Genomic DNA, 23,828 nt, shown 5'->3' with positions numbered 1-23,828 from the left:
ATGTAAACACCAAAATGTAAGAAACAGTAACATACCCTAGTGTTAGTTAAAGCAGATATGAGAAATGGTAAATACATGGTATTCAAACCTGTGTGTGTGTGTGTGTGTGTGTGTGTGTGTGTGTGTGTGTGTGTGTGTGTGTGTGTGTGTGTGTGTGTGTGTGAACCAACACATTTGTGTGTGTGTGTGTGTGTGTGTGTGTGTGTGTGTGTGTGTGTGTGTGTGTGTGTGTGTGTGTGTGTGTGTGTGTGTGTGTGTGTGTGTGTGTGAACCAACACATTACTTCATGCAATCCCTGCATTAGTCAGTGCCCATTCACGCTACCCCAAAGTCTGTCAAAGTCAAAAAAGTCTGGACATGCCTGAGCCTGACCCGCTGCTTCCTGTCATGCAGGAAGTTTTTCATCCACTGACAGTTGGAGGCTGGCACAGGGAGTTGGCTGAGTTTAGAGTGGAAGACTTCTGAGATGACTGTGCTGAATGGTAAGCTGAAGTCCACAGGGCCCTTGCATATGTCACTAGGGATTTGAGGTGTATTGCATTCCCATATTGATAGCATGATCCACTGACCTGTGTGCCCAATAGTCAAACTTCAGGGGGTTTGGCAGGGGGCTAGTTATGTGAGTCAACACCAGTCACTCAAAGGATTCATGACCACAGATCAGCAGGGCAACAGGCCTGTAGTCTTTTAATCCTGTGATAGAGGGTTTCTTGAGGACCAGGATGACTATGGAGTGTTTGAAGCAGGAGGGGACTCGTGTTCAGAGTTAGTGAGGCATGTGACTGTTGACTTATCAAACCTGCAGTAAAACACATTGAGGTCAAGTATACCTATGGGACAGAAATAATATTCCATAAGGAAATACTTGATCAACTTTCCTTTACATAAACTGGAAATGGGCAATAGTGTTTAAGTTGAATTTTAACAGTTTTGTTAGAGTACAAGTAGTTTTCACGTTTGTACTGTTATCATTTCTTAATCATGAACCTTATTTTGAAAGTGATAACGGAAGTTGTTCATTTTTGTGTCACTCTTCATGCTGGGTTGGTGAGGGTGCCGTTTTTGCGAAGGAATGTCGCTGATATATCGCCATCGGGATGGAGGTCGGACAGATGTTTTGAGAAAAAAATGTCGGGGCCGCAATATCACATTTTATTAAATGACCGTGAGTATTTGTTGCTGATATTAGCTGGAAGAAAATACCCTGTCTCGCTGCCGTTTCATGTTAATAAGCGTACAGGGGGAAAGCTAGGCTAATATTGGCTGGGCAAACGTTAGCTAAAACAGAGCCAGAAGATAACGTTACCTTTTAGCGAGGACAGGAAACAGACAGAGCTGCCTTATCACTGTTTGAAGCCTTCTTTTATCCTTGACGTACACTCAGACTACTTTTCTTTCACACGTTTAAACATTGCTTAAAAAAATCGGTACAGCACTCTGGACCCAGCTAATAGCCTGGGCAGCTAAAGCTAGTTGCATTTCGTTAAAGGGAAAATTACCCTGGAAAGACTTCATTCTTTGTGTTGTATTACAGTTCTGCACAATTCGGCTTTGAATTTGATCGAGTTTCTGCTCAAGACGAACAGAGAAAGACGTACTGTACTAATTATGTTAACCGGAGCCAAATCCCGACGCTGATCCCGATAATAGATAATTAATGTTAACACCTCCAGGGTGACAGCTCCCAATAGGGTTTTACTGGGACGTGGACATTTGCTCTGATGGACTGCTGTAAGACCATGTTTCACGTATCACCAACATGGACCTAATGTTTCACCTATAAATCAGTGAGCCAGTCACTAATGCCTTTTCAATTTACCCACTGCAAACAAGTCTATAGCACCAGTTTGTGCCCTTATGTGTTAGCATTACATCAAAGTTTGCTTACATAGCTTAAGATAATCATCAGTTTTTTTTTTTTCTGTCATCTATGATTAATAGCCCTTAGTGCTGTTTTAATGTCATTTCCAGAAGAATATCTGAATGAAAAAATACTTGCTTGTTTCCCAGGTTGTGACCACTTCCTTCCAAGGTAGCCAGAAATGACCAGATATGTCCAGTGAGAAACAGTGTGTATGGTCAGGAGAGAGCCTGGGATATGTCCACCAAGTTTAATCAGGATTGCTCAAAGGCATCTTGAGTTATGAGTAAAATGTGACAGGTCAGGTCCATTTGCATCAGTCATTTGGGAGGATGTTAGAGGAGATGGCCTGACCTTTTTGGATTGTGCAGTGCACACTGAAGATGACAGGAGCCTCAGCATTGAAGTATACAGAAAACTCACGCACACAGATCAGTTTTTGCTCTTTGATTCTCACCACCCTCTGGAGCACAAACTGGGGGTTATCAGAACCCTTCAACACTGAGCCCAGAACTGCCCACAAGGACAGAAGGCAAGGATAAGGAGCAGGAAAAACATCAAGGAAGCACTCAGAACATGTGGCTTCCCAAACTGGGCCTTCATCAAGACAGCAAAAAAACACAGAACAGAGAGAGAAGAAAGGGACCATAAACAGAACAACATTGTCATCGCTTACATTGCAGGAGTATCTGGAAAATTCAGAAGGATTTTCAACAAACACCAAATCCCTGTTCACTTCAAGCCCACCAACAACTTCAGGCAGAAACACCAGACACATGCTGTGCAATGCAGCAGATTGGGGATTGGGGAAACAAAACAACTGCTTCACAAGTGCATGGCACACAGGAGAGCCAACACAGGTTAAGACTTAGCAGTCAGTCTACATCTCAAGGACAAGGGACAGTCCTTTGAGGACAATAATGTACAGATTTTGGCCAGGGGAGACCAGTGAGACAGGAGGTGGTCTAAGACACCACTTATCAGCCATCTACAATGCAGTCCTGAGATCTCTCCCAAGGCAGCTTAACAGCCATTCACACCAGGACTCGCGTGACCCTATTGAGTCACATGATGGTAAGGTGGGTCAATGACCCACCCATTCTCCCCCATTAACAGCCATTGAGCCATCAGCACCATGATTCATGTGACCCTAACAGCTTGCATGAAAGCTGGGTGGAGCTATGATCCTGCCAGAGGACAAATGCCTTAGACTCCTAACCAGTCAGTTAGAACTGAAGAAGCCTTTTAGATAAGAGGTGAAATGTCTTGTAGAATCACAAGCACGTCCAGCTGCCTGTGGAAGCACTTAGAAGTACCATGACCTGGATGAAAGAGAATCTTCATAGACATCAATCATTTTGTTCATACTTGCCCACAGAGCTCACCTGACATGGTGAAATTCTGTTCAGTGGGTTTTGAAATATATGTTTTTGGTATTAATGATGCCCCCCAGGCTCAGAGTGCTTGAGTAGGGCTATTCCTGATTATGGCCTGATGAGACGTACCAAGACTTAGGATGACCGGGCAAATCGTTAAGAAGTTATGGCCATTTACCCTGTTGTGGAGTTTTTCGGTTGGTTGTGGCCATGTTTTCCAACCAATCTGCTCGTTTGAAATAGAAATGTGCATCTCAGTCATCAGTCAAAAATCCAACAAGTTCAACACACAGGGACATCATTTCCAGTTATGGGCCCAAGTGTCATGTAAATAATAGTAATTATAATATAAACTGGCACAAGCCCAATACGATTCCTCCCCTTCAGGGCTTGAACACAAATCTGATTTGAAGTGTAAATTCAACACACATTTCATTTCTGGCTTCCATCTTTTTGTGGATTAGGAAACAGTGGATCAACTTGGGAAACGTGTTAAAACTCTTTTATAGTGTACAGAGGATGCAGTATAGTTCAATTCAGAGAACCATGAGGTCTCTGAAAATATATTCAGAATCAAAATCAGAAAATGTAATGACAAAACATGACAGGCACAACCTGAGGCTACATCGAAACAAGTATTCATGGTATTATTACTGTATAAGTGAAACAGTTATCTGTTTTTGTTGATATTTATGAACTGAAATACATTATGTATCTCCTTCAAAGAAGCAGATCTGACTGTGCATTTCTGTCATTCCTTGTCATGAAGACATGGTATTGTGTGGACTTAAGTGTTTGACAGTCCTGCCTTTCTTATCATGCCTACAACGTGAAAGGGAAGGGTAGTTGACATACCATAACTTCTGTATTCTGTTTTTCCCACAGATGATGCTCAAAACCAGGTGTTAGTTGCTTCTAACTGGCAAGCAAGAACATCTAGTCAGATTCAAGAGCACCCCTGCTAAAGAGTCTGTTTTTAGTGATTTGGCGTCATCCTTACTTCTAAGCATGGACCCATAACTTCCTCAGCCACCAGGATACACTGTTACATTTTTCCTTCAGTTGTGTGCGACAAATTGTGGGGAAGTTCCTCAGTAATAAAGCGTGCTGCTGTTCAAGCTTGTGAAGTCTCGTCAAGATGTTTTCAGCACTTAAGAAGCTGGTGGGATCTGAGCCAGGTCAGCTCAGGGACAAGAACATCCCGGCTGGGCTGCAGTCGATGAACCAAAGTTTGCAGAGACGCTTTGCCAAAGGGGTCCAGTATAATAGTAAGTCATTTAGCCAATCAGGTGAACTGGTTTCTGCAGTCTGACATGTCTGTATCATCTATAAAATGCTGCCTGTCAGTGCAGTAGGAACTATTTCCTGATTAATTTAATGGACAATGTCTTTCCCTCTGAAGTGAAAATAGTCATCCGGGGAGATAGAAACACTGGAAAGAGCACTTTATGGCATCGATTGCAGGGCAAGAAGTTTGTGGAGGAGTACCTTCCCACTCAGGAGATCCAAGCCACAAGTATCCATTGGAATTACAAAAGTAAGCCATTATTACTCATGTCATCTCTGAATGTTACCATTTATTTTATCTCATCATTACTGCTTTGATTATGTTTCTATTTTGGTGAATATTTGACATCTGCTGTTTGTGCCTCGGTGATTTGTTTCAGTGGCTCCATATCAAGGTAAAAAGAGAGACTGTGCATTTAGATTACGCTTCAGATAACCAGTTTTTGGAGTAGGTGTCCTGTATTTGTGTTAGTTGGTCCGTACAAAGCAAAGCCTTTCCACCAATACTTCTCTTAAGTTACTGGATCTATATTAGTCACCTGACAGCCTGTACATATGAATTATTTTTCTCTGTAGCCCAAGAACATGAATAATAAAAACACTCAATTCTGTCTCAATTCTCAGCTACTGATGATGTGGTCAAGGTAGAGGTGTGGGACGTGGTTGACAAAGGTGAGTATTGACACACATGCCAGTTAAAGAATCAGACCTTCCGCTGAGGCTTACCTCAGTATAAGAAGTGACACCTTTTTCTGTCTACTGCAGTCAGCCTGCTACAGTATGTCATGACACCAAATAGACGCATGGTTGCTTGTTTTCTTTTCTGTCCTCATTGTTGATGTTGTCTTTTTTGCACCTCTCTTGCACTCATCTCAGGCCAAAAATATCCTCTTCCTGAAGGTATAGGTGAGCACCACAATAGTGTGTAGAAATGTAACTCGCCTGTGTGCCGTGGGTTTGCCATGCCTTGTTCCACTCATAACCTGACACCAATAGTCTCAAGGTTTGGCTATACCCTGCGTGGCTACATTTCAGAGTTTGGCTAAGTTTTCTGTTGTAGACAGCTAGAACTTGAGCATCTGCACTGTGTGAGCCTTGACGTAATGCCAACAGTGTACTTAAAGAATGATGTGTGTTAAGATTAGGCTGCAAGATGCTTTTCCTAAAGAAAAGTGGCTGTGCTGCTCTGCTTGCTTTACTCATTAAACTAACGTAAAGCATGAGGTTTTTCTTCTTGCCAGTTTGTATAAACTTAGCACTTCTCAATTCCTTGTTCATTCAGGCAAAGGCAAAAGGCGTGGAGACAATTTGAAACTGGAGAATGAGCCCCAAGACGTGAGTATCATATGTGCTCTGGAAAAAGGCTCCCTTAATACTGTGTGTGTCAGTGTCTTTATTGGCTTGTCTTATACAGTATAAATGATTAAGAATATAAGTTGTCAAAATGTAACTATTATGTTTATGTTCTAAGCTGTGTGATTAATACATTTGTTTAATATGTGTGTCGTAGTCGGATGAGGTGGCCCTGGATGCAGAGTTCCTGGATGTATACAAGAACTGTAATGGAGTCATCATGATGTTTGACATTACCAAGCAGTGGTAAGAGTGTCTGTCTTCAGTTGTTGTCCTAACACTGTCTTGTCAGTGAACTCTAATGTTACAATATGCATGGACGGATGAGGTTTCAGTCTGCCTGCATGTGGCTGTGAAGCTGAGTTTCCACTCCTGGAGTTTGTTTAACTTGAAAGTCAAAAACCTTTGAAGACTTTTCACTATTGCTATTTTGGGCCTCATGCGTGAGGGAATAAATTGATTTTTTTTTTTTAATACCGGCATGTCTTCCCACCAATAGGTATTTAAATGTTTGTTGTAGATGTGCCATGCGGGTGTGCTGTCCTGTTACAGTATTGGTGTCATTTTCAGTATGCACTCATGCCAATCACTCAGGTGTACATAAAAAACATTTATTCTAGTTCACTGCGTGGAGTAAATATATGCTATTTTGACACTTACAGGACAAGTGTGGTCCCACATTTTTCTTATTATCAGCGAGTCCAATAAAAACACCTAAACCAACAATAAATATATCCTGCAAGTATTGTGTGTATCCAAAACCTGATATGCTGTACTTTTGTTCCTCTGTCTGGCAACACTGGAGCTCTATAGCACAGCTATTAGAAACACACCCAGAAGCCACACTGTTCAACATGTTCCTTCATTACTATGAACACAAACTCTGTAGTTTTGTTTGAGCCCAAAGTTGAAAATGTTGCTTTCCTTCCTGTTTGAGTGATGTGTACTGAAAACTGTAAGGCCCAGCTGTTTAGGAAATGATACAGTCTTCTTTAAAAATGTAAGAATACACCAGTGAGCTGTTATTAAATATTTATGTCTTCAGTAGGAATGAATTAGAGGCTCAAATGGAAGGAAAGACAGTATTGATAGACTACCATGTTGTTAATTTTTTTTGGGGGGGGGGTTATTGATTGTGAGAAAACTATAGTACTGGCCGTATCCAGTAAATATTGTAAAAAAGGCATCAGTATGATTAAAAGTTTTAAAGTTTTTTGATTTGATGCCTTATTGGTATATCTTAGTCTGAATAAAGTAAGCGTTTTTATAAACAGAACCCTTAATTCTACCCAGTGATGGGAATACACCATACTGTGTGATATGATTTGTTAAGTTATTTTACTTCATGATTTCTTGAATCTGAACTGGATTTTCTTTTAAATCGGTATGCTCAAATAGACTTTTAGTGTACCTTTTCTAATATACCTTTCTGAAACAGCTTGCAGCAGCATATTTTTGTATAGTTTTCATCTATGTATTTGTACTTGTTAATGTCTTTAGAAAACTGCTATGGATAAGTTCTCCTCACTCACCCACTGATCAATGAGTTGTTGTGGTCAATTGCAGGACATTCAACTACATCCTGAGGGAACTGCCCAAAGTACCCACCCATGTGCCAGTGTGTGTGTTGGGAAACCACAGGGACATGGGCGAGCATCGTGTCATCCTCCCTGATGATATAAGAGACCTGATTGCTGGACTTAACAGGTAGAGATTAGTATTTAGCTTAATGGCAAAAAGAAAAGGAGCCTGAGCCATAAAGCCCCCTCCACCAAACTTTGCAGTAGGCACTGTGCAGTCTCCTAGGTAGCATTCTCCTTGCATCTGCCAAATCCAGATTCGTCCATCAGACTGCAAGGTGTGCTTTATTTCTCTTCATCCAGTTGCGGCGTGTTTTACACTACTCCAGCAAGCTTTGGATACAAAGCAGGCTGCTTGGCCATGAAAACCCATTTCATGAAACTCCCAGTGCATAGTTCTTGGGCTGAGGCTCCTTCCAGAGACGTTCCTTCACTTTGAAAGTCTGTAGCAAATGATGCAAAAGACGATAGACAATTTGGCCCCACTCTGTGAGTTTATGTAGTCTTCCACTTTGTTGTTGAGTTGTTGTTGCTTCTAGGTGGTTCCACATCTCAATAATAGCACTTATAGTCAACCAGGACAGACCGAGTAGGGCAGAAATTTCACAAACTGACTTAAGGCAAATGTTGCATGTCATGACAGTGCCACATTTTAAAGTCACTGAGCTCTTTATGACTAATTCTAAAAGTTTGTCTATGGTGATTTCAGAACTATGTGCTGGATTTTCTGCACCTTAGCAATGGGTGTTCCTGAAACACCTGATAATTAGTGGGCGTATCCACCAACTCTTGGTGGTATACTGTGCCTGGTCAGCAACAAACAGCAGAGAGACACAGTTAGATACTACCTGGTGAACACAGTGGAGCATTTAACAGCTAAAGAGACTTTCCCCCAGGAGTTGGTGGAGACCAGAAGAGCTTAATTTATCGTATTTTTTCAAACATGTCTCCAGATGAATGATAAGGTTGCTCTGTGGGGTTGGGCAAAATAAAAATTGCCCACGTCAGCCCAACAACTGGTGATTGCCACTGCATTTGCGTGTGTGTGTGCACATTGTGAAAATATTCTGCCTGTACACACTGTTTATCCCTGCTGCCTCTCTAAACATTGCTGGCCACTTTGTGCTACCTTGAGCTACTTACAGAACAGAGTCTGTCGCTGCATTGCAGCTCATTCTTTAGAGGCACACCATTACATTGGCAAAATAAAATGGAAAGTGTCCCCCCCCCGCCAAGAAAAAAAAAAAACAACCAGCAATGAACTCAGCCAATATAGCTAATATATTCAGCCAGTAAGCAAACTCTATTCCTATATCTGCTGGATGTATGAAATGACTATTGTTTGCAAAACACTGATAGTGATAATATGTCAGATGTGTTTGTCAGATGTTTACAATCTTAACCTTGGAATAATAAAGAGGATTACAAAGACATTTCTACAACGTACAAAGGTACTGTATAGGTCATGAAAGATAACTAGTAATACTTGTGTTTTACAGACCAATGGGATCATCTTACATCCACTATGCTGAGTCTTCAATGAAGAATGGTTTTGGCTTGAAATATCTGCACAGGTTTTTCAACATCCCCTTCCTGCAGCTCCAGGTTATTTTTTCAACCCTCATGTGACTTAATTAATATTCATTTTTACTTAGTTTGGGATTGCAGACTTGTCACATTTTGGCAAAATTAGTTTGTAGATCTGCACAGAAACGCATTGTTTTTCTTGGAGTGTCCACATGTCATCCATCAAGTCATCTGCAATCAGGCATAACACATATTCTGTCATGTTGTGAATCGGTTTCACCCTGTGGCTGACTCTGATATTCTTAACCTAATAACCTGAACCAGTCTTGCTCCTCATGCCTAAATGAGGTTCTGCAATGCACACACACTTCTTAGGCAGGCAGTCTGTCCCCGGTGTAAACCGAACCAACCCAGTGAAGGCAACAAGTACTAGCCAATCAGAGGCAGAGTAAGGGCAGGTCATGACTTAAGCAGATAGTAGAGCAGGGAGGTAGACACACTGAAACCAGGTGAAGTAAAAGATCATGTTTTACTTGTACATGTAAACTGTAAAAAGCCACTAAGAGTACTTTACCAAAACAGATGAAGTGTCAAAATCTATATTTTCATCTTTGCTTCCATTGTATTGTTTCAGTATGTTTTTCAGGAAGGCTGTCTGTGTGTAGCTGAACTGTTTACTATAGTTTGACTCGAACACTATCTTAAAAATTGGGTGCCAATAAAGCAGTAACTGCAGGCAGTGAATGACATCAGCAGAAGGACGACACATCTTTAAAATTCAGAGTTTTTCTTATCTTTGGCATTGCCTCATACAGTGGGAGTTAATATCACGAGCAGGCTTTTATATATCACAGAGCTGATATAGATGGATGTAGCACGGAGCCTGGACGCCACACATTGATCATTTTTTTTGTTTCCACGCAAAAACATCATTGTTTTTTGTGTGTTTTTTTTTTTTTTGGCAGCATTGTTGCCATCATCAGTTTGCACCCCCTCAGTTGTTCCATCCTGTCCTGAGGATTTTAAAGAGTTGTGTGTGTGTGTGTGTGTGTGTGTGTGTGTGTGTGTGTGTGTGTGTGTGTGTGTGTGTGTGTGTGTGTGTGTGTGTGTGTGTGTGTGTGTGTGTGTGTGTGTGTGTGTGTGTGTGTGTGTGTGTGTGTGTGTGTGTGTGCGTGCGTGCGTGTGTGTGCGTGCAGAGAGAGACGCTCCTGAGGCAGCTAGAGACCAACCAGCTTGACATGGATGCCACCCTGGAGGAACTCTGTGTCCAGCAGGAGACTGAAGATCAAAACTATGAGATGTACTGTCTGCTTTTTCTTTCTGCCAGTGTTCTGTTGTACAGAGCTCCAGAGGGACATGAGCAAAAGTTTTTTGTTCACACCAGATAGCATACTGTGTACACCGGCTGCATTCTGGTGGGCCCCAGAAACATGTCTACACTCCCGGTTGAAACCAGCTGTAGACTGTAGCAGTGTTTCTGTCCATCTGTTGAATTTTACACCATTTTATAAAATCTGCTGTTTGGGTACATTTCCTTCAGCTACGCTTTTATTCTTAATGTAAGAATAAAAATAGTTTCTATTTTCTTTTTCTTGGGAATTCATCAGTACAGGACAGGAAGTTCTTGTTCTTGATTCTCAGCTTTTGGCCGTATGGTGTCAGAAGACACAACAATTCAAACATGTAAAGGTGGTTGTGGATATTAACATTTAATAAGTACAAATCCACATTTGTCTTCATCAGAGTATATTATAAATTTCTTGTAATAGTCATGACTTCTGTGTTTTGAGTGATTATAGCACAGGGTGACATCAACACAACAGAAATATTTATGACTTTGACTGAATCAAGAGCAGCATTTACACTCTACCATCCCCACACTGTGCTCCCAGCCTCAGATATTATTTCAGGTCAGTCGCTGTTTATTAACCATCCCTGTTGTGATTTCTGCAGCTTCCTGGAGAACTTGGAGTCTCGCAGTAAGGGCTATGGCTCTCCTGGTCCAGCCAATGGTCAGAGTCCCTCTTCAGGCTCCCAGTCCCCCATTGTGCCTCCCAGTGGGGCCTCCACAGGCAGCTCCAGCCCCAGCACTCCTCAGCCCCCCATTCCCACCCAGGTGCTCCCACAGTCACCATCTGTGTCAGCGTCTTCCCCTCCACCTCCCTCAACAGTGGTTAGCGTGGTAGCTTCACCTACTGTTGAGGCAAAGCCATCGGCTCAGTCGCCCGAGCACCTTCAGTCCTCAGCTGCGTCTGGGGCCTCAGCCCCCCAGAAACGCAGCTTCATCTCCCGCTGGTTCGGTTCATCTCCTGCTGCTGAGGCTAGTGCCTCTGCACCAGGTAAGATTCGGCATATCAGAAAGTTACATGGAAGGTTGATGCATATGGCTGCAGATCATTTGTACACTGCTGATTATTTGGTGAGATGTACATTTAGATCTTGTTCATTGCTGTGTCATTATTTTGAAATGTAGGCTACACATAATCATTTCAGCATGTCCTGAGCAGAGATGGAACAGAGGCATACATCTTGATGCGTGTTTTAGATATTTGCTACTGTGGGCCACCACATTGTGACCAATGAGAAACAGATCAAGCAGTATCAAGAGTCACTCAGTGGACAAAAATAATATTGTTCTGTGTAACCACCAGCTGATAACAGCTGTTGGTCACACAGACCAGGAGCCAGATATCAGCATGTGCCAGCATGTACGTATGCAGTTGCAGTGTTTTGTTGGTGCATGCATGCACGTGTGAAGACCAGCACAAGAACCATACAGAGGCCCTAACCTAGTGCTGTTGTAAATTCACACTTAAGTGGGCTCTTAAGAGGGTGTTATATTGAACATAAAGGCAATGGCTTCAGAAATACTGTTTTTACTAAGTGTAAAGTATATGGCCTTTGATACAGTATATGGCATTGGAGTCAAGACAAAGGCAACACTCCCACTTAAATGATTTCAGACTGTGAGTCACTCACTAATGTTTGCATTTAAATCTTACTCTTTAGCATCTCTCAGACATGCACCTTGTTATATAAGATTTCATAGCAAAGGTACATGTCTGTCCTGAATAGATAAGTCATTTTTACGTTAAAGGCCCTGTATGTATGATTTATTGGCATCTAGCAATGAGGTTGCTGATTGCAACCAGCTGAATACCCCTCTTCTCAGCCCTTCCTTTCCCAGCATGTAGGAGAACCTGTAGTGACAAGAGAACTTACAAAAAATGTGAACGGTGCTTCCTAGAGACAATGTTTGGTTTGTCTGTTCTGGGCTACTGTAGAAACATGGCAGTGCAACATGGTGGACTCTGTGAAGAGGACCCGCTCCTCCTGTAGATATAAAGATTCACAACGATTCTAATTTTGAGGTTATTGTACACTAATGAAAACATACATAGCAATATTCCTCGTGATAGCAGCCTTGCTACATCAGACCAAGTGGGTGTGCAAACCCCTTTTGTACTTCTTGAACTTGAACTTTGGTTGCGTGAATCCCAGCCCTCTTTTTTTGTCTTCGGTGGAGTGCAGTGTTGGTTTTTAGTACACTTCCACCTCAGTGCAAGTCTGAACTGAACAGAAAGATGTCAGATTAATGTACAGACTGCAGCAACACAAAGTTAAATACACAGTAGCAGTACATCTTGTGCTCACAAGATCACTGTTCTTATCTCCCTTAATCTTGCCCATTTCCTGTGTTCAAAGAAAATACAATCAGTCTGGTACTATGAAACACTGCGCATGAGCCAATTTTACATTGTTGAGACAGTATGTTTAGTCTATATAGTTTCCCCCTGGCAGTGCTGTTCAAAAGGGGTTAAAAAAAGGGCCAGCAGTCTCCCTCTTTATATGTTCAGGTTTCATTCATGCAGCTGACATGAATGAAATTATGATGAGCAAAATGTAAATAAATATATTGCAACATTCACTATGAGGAAAGGGGACAAGAATCCCTCACATGTAAATGGTCAGTAATGAAGTCTTTAGTGGCAAAGTGAGCCTGTAAGAGAACAGAAAGCACTCCTCCTCCGTTATATTACGGTTCATTCACATTTAATTAATTCAGCAGCATTCCACTTCAGGTGCTAAGTGTTGCATGAGCACATGGCTCCTTCCTTAAATGTCGTGTTTTTTTTTTATGTGCTTTTTTTTTTTTTTTGGTAATGGTTTATTTAGTGATTTCACTGTTTCACTGCAGTTTTTGTGTAATTAACAAGGTAAAACATGGCAGTGCAGTGATGGGAGCTTTCTGATGGGAAATGTTAGATTTGAATAAAGTTCATTTGGTTGGTAGTCACTCACATATATTGGCCACTATGTTTTCCTCAGAGGGCCCACCTGCACCAGTGTGCCCTGTTAAGGTTCAGAGTGTGGATGATTTTGTGCCAGATGAGAGACTGGATAAAAGCTTCCTGGAGGACAGCCTGCCCTTCAAGACCAAGGTGCCTCAGCCTGCACCAGCTGCTGCTGTGGACAGCGACAGGTGAGATGTCTGCTAATTTTTTTTATCTAATATTATATACAAGTTATATTTAACAGAGGTCTGTGCATTTTAAAATGGGCATATGTACATTCGTTGTCACTGAGGTCCTGCTTTAAACCACCCCAGCTGTTCCAGCAGAGTTGCACAGTAGCCCACAGTAGTGTGCCTCAATGAGTAAAGGAAAAAGACAGTTTTCTTGTTCTGTCTCTGTCCCAGTGATGGTGAGGACAGAGGAAACCCCATGGTGTCTGGTTTCCAGGATGAGCTTGATCCTGATGACACTGATCCCAGCCTTCCCCAACCTAAGTCCCTGCCCCTCAGTAAAGATATCACTCTGACCAGTGACGAGGAGGAGGGAGTACCAGCAGCCCCCACTATCACACATGACCAAGACCTGGACAGTGAGCCTGAGCTGAAAGCGTAAGTCCAATGACAGTTCCAATGACATGGTGTGAAACTCTCTGAGTTTAGCAGTTTATCGATTCTCATATAAAAATATGGTGCCATATCAAGGGTTGATGTCCATGTTGGAACCTGGCAGAGATTTTAGAGGAAATTTAGTCTGTCATAGGGAGCCACAATAAAAGTGTTCCAGCCAGGGGTTTACTATTAACTAGCAACATCTTAAACGGACAACAGCAAAGCAACGTATTTTGTTTGCTTTGCTGTACTTTCATACATAACTCAAAGAAATTTGACACAATGTGTCAAACTGGGTTTGACACACTGCTGCAGTTGCATTTGGCCTTCCCTTAATAGGACACTCTATACAAGCCAATGTACTGGAATGGTTCAGAAAGAGATAATGAATTGGTTCTGCAAATCTAAATATGACATGTCAGACCAGATCTGAGATAATAATTGTTTTATCCTTGGCGACTGACAATAGTAAATCTTTGGAATAGTAATAGTGGCAGCAAAAAAAGCAGTGAAACTGAAGAGGATGTACATTGCCTATGCCAAAAAACAGGGTGCTGCACAGATTTGCATATGACCTGTTTTACAAAGTGTTTCCGAGCCCATGTAGTTATATCCTTCATGCAGTCACATGTTCACAAAGTGGTGAATCTCGCTCCATCCTTGTTCGTGAACAACTGACCAACTGGTTTGAAATGTGTTGCTGCATCAAATTCAGAATAAGCAGATATTTACAAAAATCAATGGAGCCGACGAGGTCAAACTTTAAATACATTTGTCTTTGTAATGTTTTCAATTGTGTATATGTGAAAAGGGATTAGCAAATGATCACGTTTCATATATTTATAACACAGCCTCCCAAATGTTTTGGAGTTGGGGTTGTATCATAATCTGCATTGGTACCTTCAAATTGGATGTCATGACATCATAATCACAGCCCTGTCTTCACATCAATTCAATATACCTTTTTTTTTTTTCAATTCAATATACCTTTATTAGTCCCACAAGGGGAAATTCCAAAAATCAAATGGTGTCAATCAATAGTAAACACATACTGAGTTCATGAGAGGAGTTCATTTCAACAACCAGCAACTTCTTCACTGAAAATTCTCCCATAATTCCAAGTTAGCCTGGTTTGATTTTGAAACACAGCAATCACAAAATCAAGGTGATTGACATTTTCTGCATCCCATTTTGTCCTCAGTTGTGTAGAAGTGTTTTTTCTCATGGGTTTAACACATTTAGATAATTGCCTAGACTCATGTCAAAAACAAAAACTCACTTATTCCACTCGAAGGCATCTGTGCTATTTCCTCTTTGCCATTTCTTTCCATTGTGACTGGTTAGTGCCCAGATGATGTAGACTCCTTATTGTAATTTACTGGAAACCTTAGTGCATATATGTCAAACTCATGTCTCAACTCAAACCCGGCCCACAATGGATTATCTTTGGCCCGCATGATAATATCTAATCATTATTATTAGAGCTGGCCCACCAATTTATTGCACGTACCACTAGTACTGGAAGTCCCACAATGCACTGCCAGTGCATTGTCATGGCCATCAAAGGTGTGCAAGTCTCAGACTCAGGTTTAATATATGTTGACCTTTTGCATTCTTTTCTTGCTACCACTGGGCATGTTTGCTTTTTCTTTGAAGGAAATAATTTTTAGGCTGTTGTTGGCCTGTGGGAAAGTGTTTTCATCTGAAATTACAATGGAAAACTGCAGATAAAGCCATAAGAAATGATTGCAACTGATTTTTCATTTATTTAATGATTAATGTTTAATAGGAAATAACTTATAGGCTGTGTTAGTTTCAGGTTCAATGTGTGCAATAAGGTAATTTCAGTCAGTTTTCAATAAACATTGACGCAGTCTAGCCCTCAACAATTTTTTTTTTTATTTTGGCCCAGTGTGTATGTGAGTTTTACACCCCTGCCTTATAGTATAACTGTGCTAATGCATGGCCTGAGCTGCAAATGATTTCAATCTGCCACATAAAGTGCTGCAGTGTGACAAGATGGTTTACACAATCACACCGCAGAGGCCAATGTAGCCATGACAGGTTCCCAGTTTCTGTCATTTCTGAGATTTTTAGTTAAGAAACTTGAATATTTACCACTGCTGCAGCAAAAGATCAGCATACGGATAAGAAAAGGAAATTTGTAGTAGAAATTAACAAGCAAAGAACATTAAAGAATAAGTGAAAGACATGGACAATTATCCAGTGTATGTTGTGTACCAAAAAAATCAACATATTTTTATGTAAACAAATCTTCTATATCACCCCTTTCAGGCCTGTGATCCACATCCTAAAACCAAAGGTTGCACCTAAAGCTCCAGAGCTCAAAGGCCAGACTGCAGTACCCATCTCCCTCACTTTGACTCCAGCAGCAGAGCAGCCAGCCAGACTCCAAGGCAAGAAGAAGGGAAGCACACCCAAAGCTGAGGACTCTGATACAGACCCCGAGGCCCCTGTAGCTCAGCAGATGCTCTCATTTGTCATGGATGACCCTGACTTTGAGTCTGAAGCGTCAGACACACCAAAAATAGCAAAGGTAAAGTAGGACAGATTTGCCACCACAGCAGATTCAGTTTGAGAGGTCAGTTCAGTTCACAGATCTTTTTACTTCTGACAGCCTGAGCTTTTAATGTAACTGTTGGACTGAGTCAGCGAGTACTACTAAAGAGATCTCAGTTGCTCTTCTTTCACAACTTCTGAAAAATCCTTTATTTTTCTTGTTGTTCTATGGAAAAGTCTAAACATTTCCTCATGTGATCATTCATTTTCTTGCTGCCCTGTTGGTCCCAGGATACATTTCCAGTCAGAGATGAGCTTCTGTCCGACCTCTCTGACAATGACATGCAGTTAGCCAAGGTGCCAGAACCTCTAAAGCCCACTGTGATCTCCTTCAAACACAAGGACGATACCGACCTGTTTGGCCTCGGCATCCAAGAAGAGGCTCCTGCAGCCAAAGATAGCAGCGAGGAGCAGGAAGGCAAGCCATGAAATATCTGTCCACGTGTCTTTTTAACTCTCTAAATCAACTGACATTTGGATTAGAAATCACACTGGTATCCATAAATGATTGATTGATTCCGGTCCCAGTCTGTAATGTTGACTGCGGCGGCAGTTCTGGGGTAATTGTGTTCTCAAGACCAAAAGAAGTCTGTGAAAGGCCCATAGTACGAGACAACATGACACTCACTTCCAGAAATGGTGGTTATCCGGAATTTATAGGGCCATAGTTACAGATATAGGCACTGTACGGATTCCAAATTACATTTGAATACATTTATGAAGTATTTTATGTTTTGAATCTTTGGATGTTCATGTAATAACAAGGTATAAAGGTACATCACTGTAAGACTACGCATCTGTTCCTCTTTCAGAGAAGGAAAGCAAGCACTCCTCCAAAGAAAAGAAGAAAAAGAAGAAGAAAAGCAAAGAGGTAAAGTGACTGTTTGCTCATATTACATACTGTAAGCTGTAACATGCCTAAAAAATAGAAATATCAATATATTCTATCCTTTGTTTTCAGGAAGATGAAAAGAGCAAGAAGAAACATAAACACAAGAAAAAGGAAAAAGACGAAGCTGCAGCAGTAGATGAGAAAGAGAAAAAGAAAAAAAAATCCCGGACCAAGAAAACAGAAGTGGACGAGTTGGAGGACTTTCTGGGTGGAGGAGCAGGATCGGTTAAAAGAGATGATGGTGATTATGAAGAACTATAAAAGCTCCTGTTTTAAGAGGAACTGGAGCTGCAGAACAGCAGTGAAGCATGTGGTCGTTCTAAAACCTCTCGGTTCCTTGACTTGTTTGTGCATAAAGCAGCATCTCCAAGCCATACGCAATACACAAGGCTACTGACGACACCCAGGTAAAATACCCAAGGACTCTGGTACCTGTATGTTCCTTCTGATTGATTTCCCCATCTGCACTAGTGCTGTCACTTGCATTCCTACCTATAAGAAATGGCAAGGAGACCCACATGTACTGTTGTGAGAAGTGACGTTTAAATTTGATGATCGATGTAGCCACAAATTGGCTCTTTGTACTTTGACATGATTGAATATGTTGGCTTAATATTTTCTTTGATTTGATACACTCTGCAAGTGATCCACTCCAAATCAGCTTCTGTAAATAGGATGACCACTTTGGTTGAATGTTTGTTTGATTGGGGTAATAATTGAGAGCATGCTAAAAGTGATGACTGACTCCTGAGAGATTCCATAGTGTTCTGTCTTTTCTTTCTTTCCGATTTGTTTGCTTAAATGGTTAATGGCAGATTCAGTCTTGTGTCTCTAATTATTAACACTTAATACAGCTTCAGAGTGAGTTTAATTTAAGGTCCAATTTGTAAGATTTAGGCGATGTACTGACTAATATTCATGACTATATTTTCATTACTGTATAATCACATGAAAATAAGAATTGTTGCATTTTTGCTACCTTAGTATGAGTTCTTAATATCTACAGAGAGTACGGGTCCTCTTTCATGGAGTCCACCATGTTGCACCACAATATTTCTACAGTTGTGCAGAATGGACACCAAACACTGACTCTAGGCGGTTCCTTTTGCGGCCACTATAGAGGAGGGCAAGGCAAGGGGGGTTCAGTTGCCTGCAATCTGCAACCTCACCACTAGATGCCACTAAATCCAACACTATGGACCTTTAAGAATTTAAATAAATGACCTTTTTCACTCTTGGAGTATGTCCACACTCAGCCAGCTCAACTTGAAAATGGTTTTACTTTGTTTTCATCCATACTTCTAAAGAGTCTGGAGAGTGAGTAAGTCTTAAAATCCTGACTGTGCATTTCAGGGTTGACCAAGAAAACTGAGCTTTTTAACAATAATGATGTAAACACGGCTGTGTGGCTGCGAAGTTCAGTGGAAAAGTCCCTTCTCTAACTCTCTGATCATAATGTCAGTGTAGCTGATCACACAGGTCAGGGGTTGTCGTTAAGAACGGCTGTTTAAACAGCTGAGACTGTGTCTGTTTGAACAGATGTTGGCTGTGTGGCACAGTTTTGCTGTTTGCAGGGGAAGACGATAAAGAAGGTAAAAAGATACAGTATGTGCCAAGAATAAACCACGATATGATGGTGTTCGGAGCAGAAATAAGCCTGGTGACGGGTGCACTTTTGCAGTGTGTAGTGGAGGAACTCCAATTCAGCATCTGAGACACCTGTCAGTGTCCTGAATTTATTTTGATAACCTCTGTAACGTGTTCCATGATGTTTACCCATAAAGCAACAAAATACCGTTTCCACAAAAGTCTGAACATGGAGAGGACATCCTGGTAGTTCACCTGGTAAAGTGTCTTCAGCAGCAGTCCAGGGCCCTTTGCTGCATGTCTTCCCTTCTCTCCCCCTTTCCTGTCTCTCTATAACTGTTGAAGCTAAAACCTGTAACCATTTGACTCTCACCTTCACGCCAGGTGCACTACATAGAAGGAGTTATACCTGTGGGTGTGACATCACCCTCTGCACACATGCTGCATGTCTGCTGCTCACCCTCTTTCTGCTGACTGCAAATGGAAAAGACAGCCTATCTCCCCCAGTGACCATGAATTAGTCCTCGTTCACTCTCAGACTTTAAACTGGGTAAGCATTGGTTGTTGAAGCTGTTGGGTGGAACAGTGAGTTGGTGCCTGAAACCTTACTGATCCACACGTAACACTGCATCAGGCTCAGATGGGGACTGTAGTCTGTCTTGTCTCTCAGTCAAGTCAAAGCCACAGTGTATGCCTCTCGACTGCCTAATGTGACAGTGACCCTCTTGAAAGACAAATATAGATCCCATCATTAGCAGTTTTCCTGGTATTTCAGTGTTCTAAGTCTCATGTATGCGTATGACATCTTCACAGCATTTTAGATATTGTCGGCTTGGTGTGAACGTAGTCTTGGTGTGGAACAGCCAGCAGTGTTGGCTTTTGTCTCCCCCTAAAGCCACTTTGGCAGTGAAAAAGTCATCACTGGTGATTTTCTGATTGAATCCACTGGTCAAAATAGCTGATACACTTTACTCTCTTGCCCCGTTCACACAACTTAACTGTTAATTTAATGACCACCTTTCTCTGCTTCAGCCAGTAGGACAAATGCAAATTCTCCTCATGTTTTCTGCAATTGCCTTAATGGAGGTTACTACAAGGGAATGATGAGCCGCTCTCCTCATAAACCATTTTTAAGTGTTCTTACTGTTAAGTGTTCGGTAGCTCAGTTGAGTTCAGATTGTTGTCCTAGCCTCATATTGGTGAAACCGAGTCTTTACCATCCTTAAAGCTTGTTATGATATTGCAGTGAATCAGTGTATTTGTTTGTGTTTTGTTTTTGTTTGTTTCTCTTTGGACATCAAAATACCATCATTATAAATGATTATTATGGAATTTTGTTCATATTTCTCAGTAAGTAACATTTGCAGGATTTTCTCATTGTTTTACCCTTATTGTATTTATTGCTTTGATCTTGTTTTGTTTCAAAATGTCAGGATTTTGTGTGTGATTTTGTGCTGAAACTGTCCTCAACAGTCAATCACATGATGCAGCTTTTTATGGGTTACAGTCATTCACATTTCCTCTCTCCTGTAATACATCCTCCAATGGTTTACTTCCACTGCTTCTAAGGACATGTACTTGGTGACATGAACTGCTACATATTTCACGTTATGTTTTTTGTTCCAATGCCTCAAATTGCCTGCTCATAATAGACAGAGATGACGTGCAATATCTTCCACAGACTGCATCACCAAAATGTTTCAAATAAGTGAAGCATTCTTGCATCTGAGAGAAATTCTATGTATTTTTAGAGTTGTTTTGACAACTGGCAGATTTCATACAGTTTCCATCTCCCATATACACATGGTTGCACTCTGTTGGTTTACAAAGAAATTGTGTTTGATATTCCAAAGTTGAAACTATGCAGCATTGATCCTGAATACTTTCTACTCTTTTTTTGTCTTTGTCATGTGATTGAGGATAAATGCTGAAAGCACAGTTTCAAGCAAAGCATGAGACTCAAATGTACAAGAAAAGAATGTATAAAGTATATTAATGAATCTATATATTTGAAGAGGTTTGTTCCAAAAATGATATACAGTGTATGCCATGTGGAAAAAATGTCAATGAAATCCTATCAAATTCTGTTGACCAGGAAGATCCAGTAGGGGAAATCATTGTAAAATTGTATGCTCTAAAGTCATAACATTTCTGAGAATTGAGGGCAGACATACTTTTTCAGGTATTTTTTCCAAATGGATGTATGACATTTTGGAATGAAACCCTTCATTTATTTTTCACCCAATGACATGTTCCATCTTTACACTGTGTGTGAGTTTGCCTACGTTTGGTTTGTCCAATAAATGCAAACTTATTTCTTCATAAAGAACGTTTCTCGTCTTTTTTTTTTTCTTTTCTTTTTTTAAAGAATTTCACCATTGAAACAATTTGGAAAACACAGTGACTTTTGTGTAAGTCTTGCCACCAGGTCCAAAACTACTTCACTAACAGTATGCGAGTCTCTCCTGTGTCATAGTCTCTTCATGGTAACGCCATGTGAGACCACCTTTGATCCTTTCCTTCATCATTCCAGCTCACAGAAAGCTGCTGCATTCACACACTGTGGATCGGTCAGGGCTCTGCTCATAGTTATGTCATCATACTCTGCCTCCTAAAAAAGAAGATAGAAAGATGTTGCGCCAGTTGTTCTCCATCACCATAATGTTGGAATTCTGTTTTACATTTTCAAAATTCAAATGATTAGTTATAGAGCGGTGCAGTGTTTTACCTTACACATGTTGTTTGTTGTTGCTGTGGGAGAAAGATTTGAGTTCAGTTTAACATCCTCCTCATGTGAAATGGTTGTATAAACTAAATAATGTCAGTTCAGCACTTCAAAGGCTTTATTTTCTCTTCCAGTTTTTTTAAGTATTCAGAATCATTCTCAGGAAAGAACCATTTGGTGCCTCTTTTCTATTTGAAGTATTTGTATGTTGCTTTTGATCATTGTACTGTTAGTTCTGTATGGAGTTGACCATCTGACGAGCTAAATTTTAATGTAATTGTCTGTCTGTGTTTGTTGGTGGAGCAGCAGAGCGACTTACTTCTGGAGTAAACATTGGTGAATATGGTCACCATTGGGAGCAGAGGCAGCAGAATCCAGCGAGTGACACTCCAGATAAAAGCACCAGAGGCTGCAGCAGCAGATGGCAAAGAAGCAGAAATGTGATTTGAGTATTGAGTGTGCAAGAAGATTGTTATTTACATATACATGTGCAGGGTTACCTACAGTAATGATCTCTGAAGAACATTAATATTCTGTATTACACTTTATATGTCAATGTATGTATCTTTATACTGAGGAGTATTAATCAACAGCAGGTACAAAAACACAAGTAGGTTGAATTAAAGCTGCACTGATCAATATTTTCTATAAATATGAGCACACATAAAATGACTATATATAATGTGAAATGTGTTATTAGTAGTGGCAAATCCATGGAGAATTATCACCAACTTTGTGGTTCATCTCAGTTCTACAGAGCTCTTCAGTGTCTTTTAGATCATTCTTTTGTTTTTCAGGCCCGAAATCAAAGCTTTTTTCAGTTAAAAAGCTCTGATAATCTCAATTAATGTAGCTGCACTTACTCTTGCATACTTAGAGACTTAAATGATTTATTTATATTGTCCACATTTTTTGTCTCCCCCCTCTGGCAGGGGGGGAGACAAAAAATGTACTGATACTGATAATGCTCCATCATGCACTCTTGCTGTAGCCCTCTCTGTTGCTGTGGTTGCTCCCCCCTTCAATTCTAGGAAACCAGTCACAGCTGGTTGACATAAACCACACCACTACTGGTGTGCCAGCACATGACTGCCAACACTGACACCAGATTTGACCAATGTGTGACAAAAAGCAACATATAGTATCATCCTGTGCACACTGTCCATCAAGAACCTGGCGTATGACCTGACTTAGTTTCTTGTGCATTAACATTTCAGTGTTCTCTTGTACTTACAGCTGTGAAAGTAGCCTTCAGCCAGCCTGATGATGGTGTCATTTTTGCTCAACACACCACACCAGTACATTCCATGTCCATGGCTTGGCTCCAGCATTGCCACAGTGAAGGAGTCTGAACCCTGGGTCACTTTCAGTTTGCCTCCATCCAATAGGTGTGCACTCTGACTAAAGGTGAGGCCCGTGCAGCAGCCAGCGGAGCTCTGCCTACACCAAACCCTCAGCAGGCTCTGGTGCTGTTTTTCATAGGGACATGTCAGCTTCTGCCAGAACACTGCCTCACAGGCACCTGCACACAGCCATATTGTGGTGAATAAAATCGCTTATTAATGTGTAACTCTCGACCAACACATTACAAAAGAAGCTTAACCATTAAAGGAAAATGTATCATCTTCACAAGTGTTGCAGCTTATTCCTTTATTCCCTGTACTGATTTACTGTATTTTACTGTTGAAAAGGCTACACTATGAATTTAACTCAAGGAGGATAACTTGTACATCAAGTACATGTAGCAGCTGATGTGTTTTTGGCTTCTAAGTGAATATAGTAGAGAGAAATTTGAAATGAACAGAGAGAAAAACACATATCTTTAGTGGATAATTATCATATCAGGAAACAGTTTTTTCTTTGACAATATGCCAGCTAGCTTTGCTTTCATATCTATATATTTTGTGTCAGCGGCACACCCTTTAATCAATTTCAACAAGCAGGACTTAATAAAGGTTAAATAAAGCAATGCAGTCATCAAGTAATCAAGTCTTTCAACTGTAAAGGAGCATTTGAATTTAAGATCTACATCTTGGTGAGGTTTTACACTTACCTACAATCAAAAGCAACATAAGTATCAGAGGATGCATAGTCCAAGTGCTGAAAGTGGTTGTGCTGACATCAGTTATGGTAAAAAGGAAGAGAAGCTGCTTTTTT

At 40.9% G+C, this 23,828-nt stretch overlaps 2 protein-coding genes across 4 annotated transcripts; one reads left to right on the top strand and one right to left on the bottom strand.

The window, feature by feature from the left end:
- Window positions 1-1,029: 1,029 nt before the first annotated feature.
- rabl6b (RAB, member RAS oncogene family-like 6b) lies at window positions 1,030-21,275 on the top strand. 3 transcript variants are annotated; one of them, XM_070963638.1, is made up of 18 exons: window positions 1,030-1,165; window positions 4,123-4,505; window positions 4,640-4,774; window positions 4,905-4,919; window positions 5,149-5,196; window positions 5,401-5,430; window positions 5,807-5,859; window positions 6,035-6,123; window positions 7,444-7,584; window positions 8,957-9,062; window positions 10,181-10,284; window positions 10,938-11,323; window positions 13,314-13,467; window positions 13,684-13,887; window positions 16,183-16,444; window positions 16,699-16,885; window positions 17,280-17,338; window positions 17,429-21,275. In XM_070963638.1, exons 2-18 carry the CDS (start codon window positions 4,376-4,378, stop codon window positions 17,618-17,620), a joined length of 2,295 nt encoding a protein of 764 aa, XP_070819739.1. In that variant the 5' UTR covers window positions 1,030-1,165; window positions 4,123-4,375; the 3' UTR covers window positions 17,621-21,275. The 3 variants fall into 3 exon arrangements, with proteins under 3 accessions (XP_070819739.1, XP_070819740.1, XP_070819741.1); XM_070963639.1 differs by lacking the exon at window positions 4,905-4,919; XM_070963640.1 differs by lacking the exons at window positions 4,905-4,919; window positions 5,401-5,430.
- A 195-nt stretch (window positions 21,276-21,470) lies between these two features.
- Window positions 21,471-23,763, bottom strand: LOC139332237 (CMRF35-like molecule 8). The gene is made up of 5 exons (XM_070963988.1): window positions 23,725-23,763; window positions 22,906-23,193; window positions 21,991-22,080; window positions 21,675-21,697; window positions 21,471-21,557 (listed from the first exon to the last, which is right to left on the bottom strand). The coding sequence occupies exons 1-5, from the start codon at window positions 23,759-23,761 to the stop codon at window positions 21,471-21,473; spliced, it is 525 nt and encodes a 174-aa protein (XP_070820089.1). The 5' UTR covers window positions 23,762-23,763.
- Window positions 23,764-23,828: the final 65 nt, after the last annotated feature.

This window comes from Chaetodon trifascialis, chromosome 6 (genome assembly GCF_039877785.1).
Source record: "Chaetodon trifascialis isolate fChaTrf1 chromosome 6, fChaTrf1.hap1, whole genome shotgun sequence".
In the NCBI taxonomy this organism is placed as follows: domain Eukaryota; kingdom Metazoa; phylum Chordata; class Actinopteri; order Chaetodontiformes; family Chaetodontidae; genus Chaetodon; species Chaetodon trifascialis.
Note: the sequence above shows the minus strand (reverse complement) of the source record. Positions and strands in the feature narration are given on the sequence as shown.